The 17,589-nt window shown below is 34.2% G+C and overlaps 1 protein-coding gene across 6 annotated transcripts in view; it reads left to right on the forward strand.

Annotated features, from left to right (window-relative positions):
- The window catches only part of LOC134543362 (protein lap4), a 237,352-nt gene that overhangs the window by 121,482 nt on the left and 98,281 nt on the right, over positions 1-17,589 (forward strand). For all 6 annotated transcript variants that reach the window (XM_063388350.1, XM_063388353.1, XM_063388354.1 and 3 more), the window contains exons 12-14: positions 12,840-12,950; positions 13,766-13,879; positions 16,783-17,022. In XM_063388350.1, the coding sequence (XP_063244420.1) occupies positions 12,840-12,950; positions 13,766-13,879; positions 16,783-17,022 (465 nt within the window). The remainder of the gene's footprint in view (positions 1-12,839; positions 12,951-13,765; positions 13,880-16,782; positions 17,023-17,589) is intronic.

The raw sequence follows: 17,589 nt of genomic DNA on the forward strand, positions 1-17,589 counted from the left end.
AAATCATTCCTTTTATAAAATGATTGAACAAGTTTGCTTATTATCTGGAACTTTGTGTGTTCACTCTCTGGAACTCTGTAGAATTATGAATGACGGTCGCTGCATAATACATGTATATGTTTCATTATATTTAAAGTATTGTGTTTCTTAGCTGTTGTTTAAGATTGGTTTTTAGAGTGTGTGTGTACACTCACATAATTTCTGAAAGAACATCTTAAAGTTGTGTACGAGCTCTCTTTAAAGAGCTGCTGTTTAAAAAATAATTGTACAATAAATACTATTATTGTCCTAAAAACTAATTGCCATTCTTTACAACACACTTTTAAAGGTTTTGGAAACAGTCAGCAGAAGCCTCTTCAGGAATTTTACGGAATAAGTGCAGTCACACACTCCTGGAATTGCTGCCACAGTGCAAAGTTGGCACCTTTTGTAATGTTTTTCAATTAAAATTATAGAAACAAGCCCACTAGTGCGTGATTAGGGAGTTATAAAATGTTACAACTAATTTATAATTTTGGAAGGTCAAAGTCATGGTCAGAGAGGTTATATAAAAGTATTTTTTATGTGGTATTGGTATTAGGTATAGAGTAGGAGGTATGTACGGTTTGTATTCTGTACATACCCATTATCTAACTGTGTATGTTACATTTCTAAAATATTTTTACAATGCTGACTCGGTTGAAGTTGTAGATGGTTATCAGATAGTATCTCTCTGGCAACTGTACCTTAAAGTACAGAGATTTTGCTTGTGCATGCATAATAATAATTTTTCGTCGCATGATGTCTGAGCTAACTTGATTCTGTGACGTCAATATCTGTAGCAGCAAGCAGAGCAAATACAGGGTGTCTGCAGGCCACAAAAGTCATGAAAAAGTAATGAAACTGAAGGTCTGGTTACAACAGTCACAAAAAAGTCCTGAAAAAAACAGTGGTGCTGGAAGTCTAAAAACTTTAATTTCCACTAGCCTTTTACTAACTTGCTGTTAGTTTTTTTTGTTGTCTCATTTCAGTTTTTAGCCGCACATTTAATATAATAAATAATTTGAAGACTTTTCTCTTAAATCATGTGGAGGTATCTCTAAAAAGGTAAGGCTTTCTAACACAAAATCAGCACATTCCTGCAAATAGTAGATCTATTGTGTAATGTTTTATTTGGTTTATTATATATAAAAAATAACATTGGGGCACAAATAGTGATAGTAAAATTTTATTTAAATGTTCTGAAAAAGATTTGAAAAAAAGTTCATTAGCTATTTGTAGACACCCTGAATTATAAAAATTGATAAATCTTGCTCCAAAAAACACTCACTACTAGACAATTTATTCTCTGCTATCATAAAATATTTTAATCACTTGTATGTTTAATCATAAGTAGTTACATCAATATATTTGAGCATGCGTATCTCCAGCAAAGACTGTAGCACAGTTGGAGATACATTGGTTTATTACTTTATTTTTATGCATTATTTATGTTTTTTATTTATTTATTTTTTTATTTTTTTGGGAAAAGAACACAAATTATTGGTATGTATTACTCGTTTTGCAAAATTTGTGTGAATTACAGTTGTGTGTTTTTTATAATTTTGATTATAACTGTTGCACTATTGGTTATATTTTCTTGATATTCGGAGTAATATATATATTTTCCTTTGGGACCAATGATTTTGGGTCTGGTATTGAGAATGATGTTCGGTATGGATTATATCTGACAGCAGTAATCTCCGCAACATATGCAAGCATGTGTGTGAGTTTGTGCTATTCGTTTGAGATTTTGGTTATGTTTCATTAGCTTGATATATATGTTACACATTGTATTAACTACACTCACAAGGATAGGGTGGGGGGAAGGCTTTGGAAAGAGGGCAGTGGGAACATGTTGAGGACATACCAATCGTCAGGATATCTTTTACTCTTGGGAAGGTCACACTGGAAAGATGTTGGATGGTGCTAGTCCTTTTTTGTCCACGAGTCAGGGTTTTTACAGGTCACGAAGGTCACGAAATTTGAACTGGTTGCGCAAGTCATGAAACAGTATTGGAATAAACAGTAACACTGCTAGAAGTCACTAAACTTTAATTTCTAGCAGCCTTTTGCTAGCATTGATACAGTTTTTTGCTCCCTCGCCCTTTTTTATAGTCTCATTTAATTTGACTATCCACGTATACTTATGTGCACATTATCTATGAAAATTGTTTTAGTTTTCTATCAAAAAAATAACTGCACTTTCCTGTGAATAGTATATACAGTTATTGTACTTATTTTGTTAATTATATATGAAAATGAATTTTTTTATATAAAGAAAATGTAAAAAAAAAACTTTATTACAGTTCCTGAAAAATTCCTGATATTTTCACCAGGAATTTCTACACACTTGTAAGTAAATGCTTTTAACTTTGCTCACTGGAAATTTTTTTTCTGACAATCTTGTTTGGTTTACTAACAAAATAAACTAAAAATTATTCTTTAATGCCAGAACTTTACTTCTACAAAAAGTTAATGGTTGTACAGTAAAATCATGAACAGTGAGTTTGTGTAGCTCCTTTTACACTCTGGTTTAAATTTTATGTAGTTAATCATATTTCTCTTTTCCATAATGCTTATAGTAAGAAATGATACATTTACTATACATATTTTAATATTTTCATTATGCAACTATATGAGTGATAATTTTAAGGTTTTACAGTACACATTTTTGTGTAACTTCTTTTTTGTCAAATATGAAAATTTAGTTGTATGAATTTTGGTTTTAAATAATTTTACTACTATTTATTACAAAAACATATCAATTTTTTAAATTGCAAGGAGATAACACATTACATTTTCTTATAGTATTTATTTCTTCGTGCAGTGAACTTAATACAAAATGGTATGGTTATGCAAGTTTAATGTGTTAGTGAAACAAATTTTCTAATACTTATCTTAGTTTGTTGGATTAAGTTATGGTGCAGTTACATGAATTCATTTTCCTGCAGAATTTTTATTGCATTTTACATCAGGCAGTCTTATAATGTTTTCAATGGCTGTATGAATAAGAAATATATATTGTTACGAGTGGGGAAAATCAGGTTCGTAAGGATAGCCAAATTAATTTAATACAGTTATCTATCAAGTCCACAGTTCGCACTCCCTCACTGGAGCTAGGCTCAGCAGTGGTTCGCCCCTTACCTGGCGCCTGTCCACTAACACAGTCTTGCGCCACTCGGTCTCACACACACACACACACACACACACACACACACTCACACACTCACACACACACACACTCACACACACACACTCACACACACAATCACACACACTCACACACTCACACACACTCACACACACTCACACACACTCACACACACTCACACACACTCACACACACACACTCACACACACACACACACACTCACACACTCACACACTCACAAACACACTCACACACACACAAAAAAAAACCGTCCTATCGCTCCGGTTCTGCACCGCTCGTCGATCACACACTTCACTCTTGGCCTGTTGGAACTCCCGCGGAGGCTGGCGTCGATGCTTTCATACCCGTTGGCCATCTTTCCGGAACCAATTGGAGTGGTTGTGGTGTGTCGCGCCATCATCCCGAGCCGGCCCAACTCTCGAAAATCCAGAATAGCTCCACTCCACGCGGCAGCCACGGGATTCTCGGGCCACTCAGGGATAGATAACAGCATCGAGGAAGGTTGGCGTGGGGGCAGGGGGTAGCTAGGCCTGGCCACCTTAATCCCCCAACGGTATGCGCACATGATGTCAGTGGTGCCTTGTGGGGCTTCCAAACCAGACTACAGCTGGAAAGCCCGCTCAGGTACCTGGCACATGTCGCGGCCCTGCATCCCAGTTCTTCACAATTTGTTTATAGGCAGTTCTGCTGTGTATGGCCTACCACGCAATGAACCACGAACATAGTTAACAGTCAAAGAAGGATCTATGAATATGAAAACTTAATACTTTTTTATTTGTATACTCTTAAGTAATGGTAATGATTAAGTGCAAGAAAAGATGTGAGTATTAACAAGAATTGTTGTCAGATTCACTTTTGGAGTTTGGTTTCTGTTCAGAAAAATGTTAATGTGGTTCATAATGTTTTACTCTTTCTCTTAATATTATTGTCATATCATAATTAAATTAATTTTCATCTTTTTATTGCAATTTCATACTTGTGATTGATGACCTAATTTTAAACTCATGTCAATTCATTTGAGAAATATTTTCACAGTAAACAAACTGAAAAGTTGCAGTCTTGGACGCTATATATACTATTAAATGCTTTATAATTGTACCTATAGAAAATATAAAACCAAAATGTCTGATCATTGTCTTGTAATGAAAACAAAATATGCTAATAGGAAACTAAACCAGTTTACCATAATTTAAACAAATTTCAAACACAAATTAAAATAGTTTGATACAGCTCACTTATAAGTAATTCTATGGAAATTGTTCCTGAATTATTTTGCTGGCCTCTATGATCTATTGCAGTCATGCCACTTACACATATTATTGGTACATATTAGTTAACAATTCAAATTATGATTTGTAATTTTCTTTGACCAATGAATTAGTGTGAAGTAATGAATTTTTGAGATTTTTGAATTAATGGTTGTCAATAGGCCAAAATGTCATTTGTAGACGTATAAAGAGCCCCAAGGCATTCTACTGTAGTGCATTTGTGATGATCTGAAAACTTGTAATTAAGATCTGAAAATCATTCCTGTACAGAACCACGCAAAATTAAATTGAGAATATTGCATGTGACTATAGGTACCAGGATAAGTCTTGAAGTTACATGTACAAAATTGTTACCAAAGAGACATTGCAGCACCCATCTGCAAAGCAGGAGTTCAGGAGTGTCTTCCCTGAAAAAAATGTTATTAAAAATTACAAATTAGAACTAATCAAGTGTGTTTCATGACAAAATATGCCAATTCATTGGGAATTTTTTTTATACTGAACATTTGTTGACTTTTGAAATCAGCTTATTCTAAAAAAAATATTTCTTGATGCGTTCTTTTAGCAGGGTTTCTGCGGACAGAGAAAATCTGGGAAACTTGAAAATTGAAAAGGTGTCTTTAACACCTGGAAAACTGGATTTGTAATTTTGTCAGTGCTAATGTATTTCTTTGATGTCTTAAAACTTAAAACCAGTCTTTACTTAGTGTAATATAGTTGTTATCTTGCACAAGACAGGTTTAAAATGTTGTTGGACAAGAACAAGGAAAACGTAGGGAAGAGTAAGAGTATGGGAATCCTGTTTGATTGTGTTAGAGGTTATTAAATCACTCTGCAGGGGACTACACTAATTGGCAGCACTAATTGTCTTTTGGGGAGGGCGTTGTCTGGATTGGCCATCCTTGTGTGTCCACTGGCTTGTAAAAAGTCATTTAACTTAGTGTTAGTCAGTGTACTCTTTAGCCAAGCCATAAAATGCTTAGGTTTTTAATTCTTAGTTTCCTTGGCAGCAAATATTAGGATTTCTTATTTCCAGTTATGTCGCTGAACTCTTTATTTTAGGTTTTTCGGGGTTTGTATATGAGAGTGTTTAAAGATGATTACTCATACTGCTTGCTAACTGTGGTTCTCGTTAGAGTGCGTCTGTAGAGTTGATGACCTCCCAAGCAGACACATGGAGCTCATCAAGCAAGATAGTCGCGGTCCTCATGCCACCACCTGGATTGCATCCTGTTCATTTTACGATCATGTGGCTGTTTCTCTGTGCATGTTATCGTTGTGTACAAGTTATCATGCGTGTGTGAGACCGTGCAAGGTGCCCACTGTAAACTAAACAGTTGGCGGGGGGAAAGGGAGGTGGGGTTACTGCCCAGTTCTCTCTGGAGGGGGGGGGGCAATTGACTCCAGTTGACCCAAGGTCAGATTACGCCCACCACACCAATTGAGTCTTGTGACTCGTCTATTGACTGAGCGGTGGTGCACGTTGTTCTTGGTTGCTGCTTTTCCGTGTCGGTTCACTAACTGTTTGTTCCTCTCTTGTTAACGTTGTCTCGACCAGCCGGCTGGCATGGGGTGGAAGAAGGTAGGTTCATTAGTGATTATCATTAACACTGTCGTAACACTGAATGTGTGCTGCTCTCGAAAAAGTTACTTAAACACAATTTGTGGTGTGAGGAGCTAAAGGGCAGTTATTTTGAAGGGTTTTTTTCTTAACTGTACTAACTTAAATCATTTTGCTTAAATTACACTAATAAAAAAATGTTTAAAATACTGTACTAAAATTTTTTGGCATTGAATTAATGAACCAGAAGCTTTAGCAGACTTTGTGCTGTCTCAAATTTATAGTTTTTAAGGATCAATGTGTTTAGTTTATCTGTACATCTGTTGAATATAGAAACTCTAGTAATAATCTGGCTTAAATTTTCTGATTCACATACAAGCTTTGTACTTATTTTTCGTTGGTGTTGCAACACTTCCTCCCTCTCCCATTACACTCCAATAAATTACTTAGAGTAAATATGCATCACTTGATCATTTTGCTATGTAAAAAATAATTGAAAATATTTGTGAGATATGTGAAAGAGCTGTTAAAAGAGTTTTAAGGTGTGAACGTAGCAGTATTGTTGAAGGAAAATGAATATCTAATCATAGCTTTGAATAAACACTGTCATGGTACTTCAGTGTTTTATTAGCTACTGGAGGAATGACATTACAATCTTAAAATAATTTCTTCATGAATTATCTAACTAATTACGAGGTACTGCACAGGTTTTCTGAAGTTGCTGGTGTGTTCATCTGTTTATGTGTTTTAATGTTATTGTTGCTCTAAATCCATTCGTAACCTCTTTTTGCATGTTGGCTGCATGCATAGTTATCAGGGCCTTCAAAAAATATTTTGGTGAGTAACCAAAGACTTAATATTCTTTATGTGAATGAGTCAGTCAGTCGACCTTAGTTGTGCAAGTTGGGTTCTGGCATGGCAATGACACGCGGCTTGCGTAAGCAAATCCACAGTTACGGACTGGTAGACGGCTTCCGTAATATTTGTTTCCTTATTCTTCAAGTTAAGCTAAGAAAGTTTTCCTTGTTCTTTGTAATTGGGAGAAAAACTGCAGAATAATTTTCATGAATGTTGCTTTTGCTGTAGTTATTCAGCACATTAATTTTTCATGTCTTGAAAATGCATGTTTACATTCAGCACTTGTGTGGGTGATGTTAACATTAAAATTAAAAAAAAAAAATTATATTTATAATTTGAACACTCTTGCTGTTTATTACAACCAATAAGTTAACAGTTAATTGAACGTCTAAACATTATTAACACACATTTAACAGTGAGGTTTGGCTGTGCTTAAAACTATTAAGAGTTTAAAAATTTCCAAAGTTTAAACAGTAAGAAGCAGGAAATAGCATGTTCTTTTTAAAATAAATGGTTAAGTTTGAATTTCAACCAATTTTTTTCCTCTTAATAATTGTATTATATATAGTAAGTAGACTTCTATTCATAATAATATATATTTATTCATGGTGCACACTTTGTTACTCATGAAGTAAAATAAAAAGCATTGGAACAAAAGTTTTCTTATGTGTGTTATGTACATATGATTTTTAAAAGTTTTTTTAAAACTAGTACTTAATTTTTTTGGCACCAAAAAATTCACTCTAAATAACGTGGGGCTATGTGAATTTGACCATTTAAACTCAGTCTCATGTGCCAAGTTTGTTATTGCATTTTGTGGTTACTATTATTATTTATGGCTCATGGACTATTGCTGATAATTTATCTTAATAGCTTTCTTGCATTGTATCTTTTGTCAAATTTGGTCACCAGTAATATGATTAGTGTAATAGTGTAATGAATAGTGGTAAAGTCATGCATGTGTTTATCATTAGAATCAAATGCAAAAGAGCTATCACGATAAATCTTTAGGAATAAACCTTAAATCAAAGTAAAGTCGTACAAATTAATTTTCCTACTTGGGGTATGTGACCAAAGCCTAAAGATCTAGAGCCTAACCGTGAAAGCTGAAATATTTTCTAAATTGAGGTAGATTGACTATAGAGTGCCCCATTGTGAGATTCCCTTCACCCTGAGAGTGCGGTATTTAAGGATGTGCACTACCCTACGAGAACTACTTTACTGCTAATCTACTGGTAGAAAACATTCTCTGCTTTTACTGGGACCACCACAGTCCAAGGTTGGCTTTCCTGTCGGCTGGTCGTAAGTCTGGTCGTAAGTCGGTTCATGTTGAGTAGGGAACAGGTCGGTGAAGCTTTGGCAGCAGCCCAGCAGGTTGATGTCGTTGCGATACATTGAGGACATTGGGGACTGGATTCATATCTGTCTCACGAAGAGTTATTGGAATCTGTTAGCCGTTTGACCTCTTGTGCCATGATCCTCTTTACAAAAAAATGAACTACCGACGACAAATTATGAGCCAAAGTATCAGTGTTCTTTATGTAGTGAAATGATGACAATAGATTCCTGACTTTTCATTTTGATTAGTGCCTATGTTGCACTACTTGGTTACATCATGCTGAGCTAAAATTGTAATGAATTGGACTTATCCCACAAATGACAGGCAACATAAGAAATGTTTCAAGTTTGACAGTTGAGATACGTACTGGTAAATTGTTAGCTAGCCTTGGTTTTTTGGTGAAAAAGTACTTCATGTTATTTAATACAATAATTGATATGAAATTACAGCTTGATGTATAATTTAAAGCTGTTCAAAAAGTTCACTTGTTAATACTGTCTCAAGAGATTTTAATATAATATTTTCTGCACAGATTGAGTTATTTATTAGTGACAAATAACTTAACTATTTTTTTTATATAGATCCAGTTAAGGATTTTAAAACTCTTGTCGTTAGGTTTAAGATAGTAGCCAGAAGAAGCATATTCAATTTTTTTTTCTTTACTAGTTAGTTTTTGTTCATAGTACACAATCCTTGGGTCAATTAGTACTCTGTACATTTGTGTCACTTCAGAAGCTGCAAAGTATTTGATGATTGTTTTATGCATGTGTAATGAATGCATGATACATGTTTGCTGACAGTGTATTGTTTGTGCCTTAATTAAAATGGAAGTAATTTATGGATGTGTATTTTGGATTTGTTTTTGTTCAAATGAAAGTTTCATTAAAATTTTGATGATAGTAGAGTATCTTCTATCCAGACTTGTTGGAACCTAGCCTAGTTAGAAAAAAATAAAAATTATAGACTATAGAATATGTGAACACTAACTCATCTAGACAATATTTACACCTTGTAATGATCACTAGGTGCAAAAGAAACTGCATTAAAAAAAAAAAAGTATGTTAGTTTCATCAAAATACCATCTCTGTTCAGTAATAGTGTTTCAGAAACACATGTATGATAAAAAATAATAGCCAGTCATGGGGACTGTCAACAGAAGTGAAAACTTAAAACTTTGCTTTTAAATGTGTAATATGACATCATTTCTACGTTAAATGTATGTAAGAAAATGATTTTGGTATTATATCAGTACGATGTCAGCATGATATCATTTATCCTTACATAATTTTTTAGTCACAACAGATGTCAGTGGTATGTAAAAATTACGTAAAAATTCATTACCTAGCTATGATTTACCAGTGATGTCAGACCTAGGTCATGTATTCACGTGGTAAAATTAACTTCACTTACTGCTACTACAGCAAGTCGGTGATGCGAACTCACAAGATTTTACCCATTCAAAAAAGAGTCCAACACGCACATGATACAGTCGAGTATATACAATGTATTAGTGTATATATGCGTATACATGTACATAGGCCGCTGCGATTCGCCAGTCTGGCGCAACACGTCACTAGCATGTCGGTGATGCAAACCCATAAGTTTTGCCCCTACCAAAAATCGCTTAACGCGGCTAAAGAAATTTTCACTTCAAAAATTCATTTAAAAAAATGCTGAATCCATAACTAAATACTTGCTCAAACATACGAAGAAACTATCGTAAACATAAAAAAGGTTTGTCAACCAGTAACAAAATGACTAAAAAAAATTATTGCAGTACTTTAAAGTTATTAATTATCTTTCAGTGATGGTTTTTACTGCACACGCAGCAGTTAATGAAGGCACTGTTGTAAATAAATCAGGTCAGCTCTGTTTGCCTTATTAGGTAGATTTAAAAGAAATACTACCTATTTTAGCCGATACTATGGTATGACATTCGGAAAATTTTTTATATAGTTTTTCATTTCATGGTCCATAGACCAAAAAACCATCATCAACTCAAAAGTTTATATAATCACAATTTTGTGGACACGATAATAACTGTCACAATTTTTAAAAATCGCTTCCAAACAGATACATAAAATCTAGTAGTGAAAAATCTCTGTCAAGTTCTTTAATGGGCAATATCCAACCAAAGGGGTATAAATGGGGAGGTTTTTGAAAAACCGAAAAATTGCTATAACTTCCATAATATGGAAAATATTGCATCCGTTTGAATGTACTATAACTCGTAGGAGTAATGCCAAAATCTTTTGTCTGAATAATTTTTTGATACGACCAAACATAACTGCAAGGGGTTGAAAAAAAATGTTTGGAGGACAAAAAAATATAACTTCCTTCGTAGGCACAACATAAAATTTGTACAAGTTTATTTATCTAAAATTTTTGTCTGAAACAATTTTTGATTAGACAAACCATTGCTGCCAGGTGTTGAAAAAAAGTCGTAACTCCCTTAGTAGGTACATTATCAAATCTGTTTAGATTGTTTATAAATATTGTAATTTTTAGCTAAAACTGTTTTCAAACAATTTTTGATAATATAGACCATTACTGCAAGGGGTGGAATTAACAAGGGTTGAAAGACAAAATGTCATTTACTTTTTTTAATAGATATACCTACTATCATATCCATTGCAATTTATTGTGAAACATCTAAACTTTATGTAAAACTTTTGGCTGAAACAATTTTTAATAAACAAACTATTACCGTAAAAACAGGGGTTGAAATAAAAAAGAACAAAACTTTCGTAGTTTTTAATTTGTCAGAATTTATTAATAACCATCTTTATGTTACCTTAAACCTTTGGAAAAATAATTATTTGACCACATATTAGTGCAAGGGATGAAAAATAGTTTTTAAAGATAAAAAATAATTGCATAACTACCTTCGTAGGCATAATATGAAGTTCTTTAAGACATTCAACACTGGATGCATTAAGTTAAAAACATTTCAAATTAATTTTCCTGCATGGAATATGAGAAAATGTAAATCAATCTTCTTTGAATATTGGTGAACATATAGGATGTTATGTAAGGCACATTAAGTTCTTAAAATTTTCCAGGATTTTATAGAAGTTTCCAAAATATTCTCAGAAGAATAGGTACTTCAAAATCAACCTACGCCTGTCGGCTGTGCCGAAAGGGATTTTTAATTTTTTTTCAACACAAATTTGTCTTTAAGTTGTTACATTTACATCACTTCATGTTCTCTAATGAAAATATTTTCTTCTATAAAATCAAAGAGTTTTTCGGAGCACAAAACAGCTTCAGCAGTATGTAAACTCATACCTTTTCTCCTCAGGTACAGTGCCACTGTCATCACTTTCAATATCTTGCAAGCCTTGTTTACACTTTCTTCACTTCCTCCGCTCCTTCCATTTCTAACTCCGTTGAAGTTTGTATGCCATACTAGAAAAAATTATAGGAATTGTACACGTGCTTGCAGTATTACAGCACTCACATGAATATTGACATTGGGTATTTTATAATAAAATATAAGGCCTACAAAATAAACTCTGTTTTTAAAAATTTTGTGATATAAGTTGTTCCTAAAATATGTCCGTTAGAATAGTCCGGTGTTTGGCTGCCTAGATAAACGATGCTCTCCTGTACTTTAAATATAGTTGCATGAACTTGTTTGCATTTATAATATTTTTAATTATTATGTAATATAGTTATCTATGTACCATGGAATTTTTTCTCAATATTTTGAGATATATTGTAATAGTATTTTTGACAGAACATTTTTTTGGTGTGATATTTTAAGGCAGTTGAGTGAAGTGTGAATAAGGGGTCTTCTTTGGGCATCATTTGAGGATTGTGTACTTGAATTTTTTTTTTTATTCCAATGAGTTAAGATATGTTGGTATTATAAGATTCTAGGAATATAATATAATAATTATGTTTTATATGCCCACATATTTTACCGTAGTCCTTATTTGAACTTAAATGAAGTAAGTTTGTGAAAAATAAAAACTTAATTATGCACTTAATATTGCATTAAAAATTTAAAATTTTGCAGTATATCTGGGAGGGTAATACTCTGATATTTTTGAGGTGAAAACTAAGATTTTATTTTAATCGGGGCAAAGAATTTTACAATAAAAATATTTGCTTTCTTGTGGAAGTTAGTCTGTTTGTTTTCACGTCAGGTCCAGCTTAGTTTTTGTTGCTGTGTTCATGAACTAGTACACTGGTTGTGTCTGCTAAAGTTGAAACAGAATTAATTATCTTTGGTATGGACATAACAAATTTAAAATATGTATATGAAGAAACTTAAATTGATTGTAGCTGATCAATTTAGGGGAAATTTTGACTGTGAAATCTTAGTAGTATTATGTTTTTTTGAATCAATATACTTCATATTTGGAAAGTAGTTATGAAAAAGCCTTTGATATGTATGAAGTGTGTACGTATAACATGTAAATTTAATTCATTAAAAGTTTTATTCTTAAGTGAAAATTTTAAAAGTACTTAAGTTAATTCAATTTAGTTGCTCTGTTGAAAATTTTGCACGAAGCAAGTCGCTTTATGATGGCATGCTGTAGTGCTGAGTACAAGCAGGTATATCTGTGGTGTGTATCGACACGGAGATAAAGTTTTACCGTTGCTGTGTTGCAGACTCCGTTTGTGCGTCAGAACACACCCCACCCCAAGGAGTTGAAGGCGAAAGCGCACAAGCTGTTTGGCAAAGGGAAGCTTGGCGACAAGTCATCCAACATGGAGGAAATGGTAAGTGTGTTCCAGAACCAAATTGGGACTTCTTTTGGTTCAAGACTCTGCTTCACAGGACCCGTTTGATTTTTTTATTATTTATTTATTTATTCTAGATGTTTAAGCAGAGGTATTCCGAAAATGGGACTAAAGAAGTTTGTTCATGTGCATTAGCCCATTCGTGGAGAAACAGAAAATTAAATTATAGTGAGTGACTATGGTGCAGTTGGTTGAGCAAGAACTTTAGTTTTAAAAATTGGTCTGATTTTTACAAATGGCATATAACATTTAGAATACATCTTATTTAAAAGTTTACAAAAAAAACAATGTGATGCTTATATAGTGAAACATCCTTAGGATTTGCAATGAAACAAAAATCATTTTTGAATGATTCTTTCAATAAGGAAGAAAGATAATTTTTTTTAACATATGGGCCTACTATTGCTGTTAACACTGTATGTCATAGTGTCTTTGTGTTGGTGCATTCATCTCTTTAATCCATTATTGAGGTTTCTCTGTCACCAACAGTGTAAACAAGGTTGTGTGTTCAAAAAAATAATTATAAATCAAAACAAAAATTTTTGCAAAAAAACTAAAATGGAGTCTGTAGTCCAGTCATAAAAAGTAACATGCTAACTGGTTTCTGGGCTGTGGTAGCTCGGCAAATCGGGGTGAATAGTTTTCAACCTTTCTTGTGATCTGCCAATATTGCCACGAAGCCTTGAATATAATATAAAAAAAAAATAAAAGTTTTATAATGATTATAGTGAATCCTTTCTGGATTCATATGCGGTTATGCTAGTAAGAAGTGGGCTTTGTTGTTTGTATCTCAGGATGAGAGTGGCAGACAGCAGAGCGAGGATGTGCAACCGGAGGCACCGTCTCCGCCGCCAAATGCAGTTCCTGAAACAATCATGAAGGAGCAGGCTGCCGCTCTCGCACGAGAGGTGGGTTTCGTGGTCCATCTGGGAGGTGGAGCAGCAAGGGGCGTGCTACTACTGTAAATATTCAGAGTACACAGTACTTGTTTTGTCTAGAGACGTACGAGACTGTAAAATCCATAGAAAACTAAACAATAACGATTTACTCGCGAACAACTCAATTGGCAGCAAGCGTGCACGACAGCACAACTTACCGCCAGGATGGTTCAACAACAACTGTTGCTTCGTTGCCGGAAGCTGCAGGGCTACCCACCTTGGCAGGCAGCCAGCCAACTTGAAAAACTTGGCGCTGCTAGCAATCAGCGCGGGAAGTTCAAAATTCAAATGTTTCCAAACACTATACACTAAATTACACACAATATTTACAAGTCCAAACAGTACTCGTCCCTCGTACCTCTTCACCTGTGCCTCCCTATGCCTGCTCAGGTGGCAGCGTTTCAGCTGGTAAAACTCTGCCCCCAGCGTTCCCAGCCAGCCAGTGGTATGAAGCTGTGCAAGGTCATTACTTGATCTCCCTTTGTCGTGAATTGATTAGTCATCAAATTGTACTAGTGTCTTGAATATGTCAGTAATGTAAGCAGTTTTACTGAAATGGTTTCTTAAACATTTCCTTAGTGACAAGCAGAATAACGCTTTTTATTTTTAAATAAATTAATAATAATAGCATGTGTCTATTAAATCAAATTTTTTGAGGATTTTGCATATTTCTTGTTGTAAAGCCTTTGTAAATAATCAAGCAATCTTTTGTGTACTATTTGAAGGCAGTTTTTTTTAAATTTATTTCTTCATAATGTTAGGCAGTCTGCACATTACCGAACCCATCTCCTCTTACTTTAGCTAGAAGCAGTCTATTTACAATAGCCTTTATGTTGCATTTGATTGGCTTGTGGCACAGCTTCTAATTGGTTTTTGTAGCTCAGTATATTTTGCTTTATTTTACTTTTGTTCCAGTAAACAGTAATGCGGGGAATTTTTTTTAAATTGATTTACTATCTAACTCATTGCTCATTGTTCTTAGTCACAACATAATTTTTTAATATTGTCCACTGCAGAATGATTTGAAGTCTTTAACATTGTTTTCAGTCTAGCATTTTTAAGTTTAGTGTGTGTGTTTAACCAGTTCACAAGAGTTGTTTTATTAGGTGAAAATCAGTGTGACATAGATAGTACAATAGTACAATGGGTTTCCCCCCATCCTCCCCTCAGTTTTAATGCTGCCTTATTATGTTGCTTGCCAGAAGCCTTTGTGTAGTCTGTTTTTTTTATATTCAAGTTTTGAATGAATTATAAAATAATAATGAATATCAATATATTTATAATCAAATTTAGACGGACAGTGAAACTGTTTTTCATACTGAAATGGAGTAAAAAAAATACAGTTAAAAGAAAATTAAAAGAAATTCATAAATCATAATCACCGATTATTTCTTACGAATTAAAATTATGTATGTGCTGTGTTGCAGAAAACAGATCAGTATTTCTGAATAAATCATTTTGGGTTCATACTTTGATTTCAATGGTTTGTCAATGAGTGTAATTTGCTGTATTTATTAGTAATGAATAGAGATGGTGATTTATAGCATTTAAAATAATAACATTTTGCATTTTGAATTTGAAATTTAGCATTTTGTAGCATTTTTAAAAACAAGATTTAGCCAATTCTCTCATTTTACATTACCGAAGAAAAGTATATTTTTAAAAAGCATTAAATAATACACATATTAATTATTAACAACAGAAATAAAGATCTAGCACAACTACAAAGATAGCCTATCTTGTCAGGTTTCCAAACAACTTTTTAGCACCTTTTTAGCACTTATGAGTGCAATAAATTGAATACCTACTTAAAATTATAATAAATAATTTTTAGCCGTGTTCATGGCCATAGTTGATGTAGAGTGCACAAATAATGTTATTGAAACTCGTTTTTTAATTTTTTTTTTCTTGCCTTCTTTTGGTTTTTGATCATGCCAGAAACCGTTGCTTGCCGTTTTACCGACTTTTTTTCTTCATCCGATTTCTTGGTGAATCTTTTTTTTTACAGCCTGATGTCTCAGATTTAATGTGCTTTTCAATTGCTTTTTTTTTTTTTTTTTTTTTTTCCCACTCCAGACGGCGATTACATAAAATGTGCATTAAAATATTCGTAGAACTGTTCACTTTTGTATTCATTTATGCGATCGCGAATGGAAATTACGTTTCGTCCCATTTTTACCACGAGAAATAACAGTATACAACACATTCACGAGTATGCACGTATTTGTAAACACACCACCTTCCACAGACTACACAAGAACGCGGCTTTCACGTGAAACACAGCCAGAAAATGGGACTTACCATTGTTAGTGCGGCGTAGCAGAGATGTCGCAATATGGTGGCCTAAAAACTTGTACTCTGCAAAATGACGGACACTCTTCCAGCTAGTTGTTCTTTGCTTTGTTTACAATCGCGAGGCACCGATGGCCATTCTTCATTCAATATTTACGAGCAATAGTGTTGTAAATGACGTGACAATAAGATACTTGTGCTGAATATGCCATAAAACGATGGTTTCTTTTGATACTGAACTGAAACGAAATACAATCTGTAAATAAATTGTGTAGAGTGAAGACGAATCTACTTTTTTTACCTTGATTTCGCATTTATCTTGGAATATTCTAGATTTCGCATTTTATAGCGGAAAAAATATAATTTAGCATATTTTCGCATCTATTTCGCGAAAACGAAAAATCACCATCCATAGTAATGAATCATTCAGATATATATTTTTTAATGTTGAGTGAGTTGTTAAAACTGTGGATTTAAATTCAAACTTTTTGAACACTCGCGGGTCCCTAATTGCCGGTGGCAGGATGCGCGGCTCCGGGAAGTGTGGAAGTGTGGTGAGACTTGCCCGGTGTGTGTCGCAGGCGATGTTCCACGTGAAGCAGCAGGTGGCGGAGCACGCCGCGGCCGTGAAGGAAGCGGGGGTGGTGGCGGTGGGGGGGGAGGCGGCGAGGCCGAACGCCTTGGCGGAGGAGGAGGAGGAGGAGGAGGAGGAGGAAGAGGAGCAGAGTGAAAGCGAGGGCAGGGACAGGACGTGTGGCTCCGAGCACAACGGCGAGGTGTCCAACCAAGACTCTGACGAGGAGCTGGACGCGGACGAGCAGGTGAGATGCCGCCCGCCGCTGTGTACCGAGCTGTGATTGGACGTTGCAGGGTTTTAAAACCTGCGTGATGTTTGGTATGCACAATTTTGAACAAACAGTAAGTGCATGTTAGATAATTGTTGTGTAGTTATGTAATTGAAGATCTCTGAGGTAAATAGTGATAACTAGACCTGTGCACATATTCAATTTTTTCAAAAAAAAAAAAAAAAAATACAAATAATTTATTATTTGTATTTGATTTGACCTTGAATACTAACAAATTGAAATTAATACTCGCTTGTTTATGAATATTTACCTTATGAATTTTTCATGTAGGTACTAATGTTCTTTGTTGAGGTTAAGTCAGTTGTGCGATATAAATACATATTTTTGATGTTTTAAAGGGATTTCGTAATCAAAAACATGAAATATAGTTGATCGTTTAAACATACTAAAGTTGGTTTTTTCACTACTGTCTAACTAAACTGTAGTGGAAAAATGGCATGAAAAATTTGAAAGGAGGCTTGTTTGTAACATTCACAACTTGAAAACAAATCATTATTTTTATTTGTTATATCACATGAACCA

The sequence above is a fragment of the Bacillus rossius genome, assembly GCF_032445375.1.
Source record: "Bacillus rossius redtenbacheri isolate Brsri chromosome 9 unlocalized genomic scaffold, Brsri_v3 Brsri_v3_scf9_2, whole genome shotgun sequence".
Lineage (NCBI taxonomy): Eukaryota > Metazoa > Arthropoda > Insecta > Phasmatodea > Bacillidae > Bacillus > Bacillus rossius.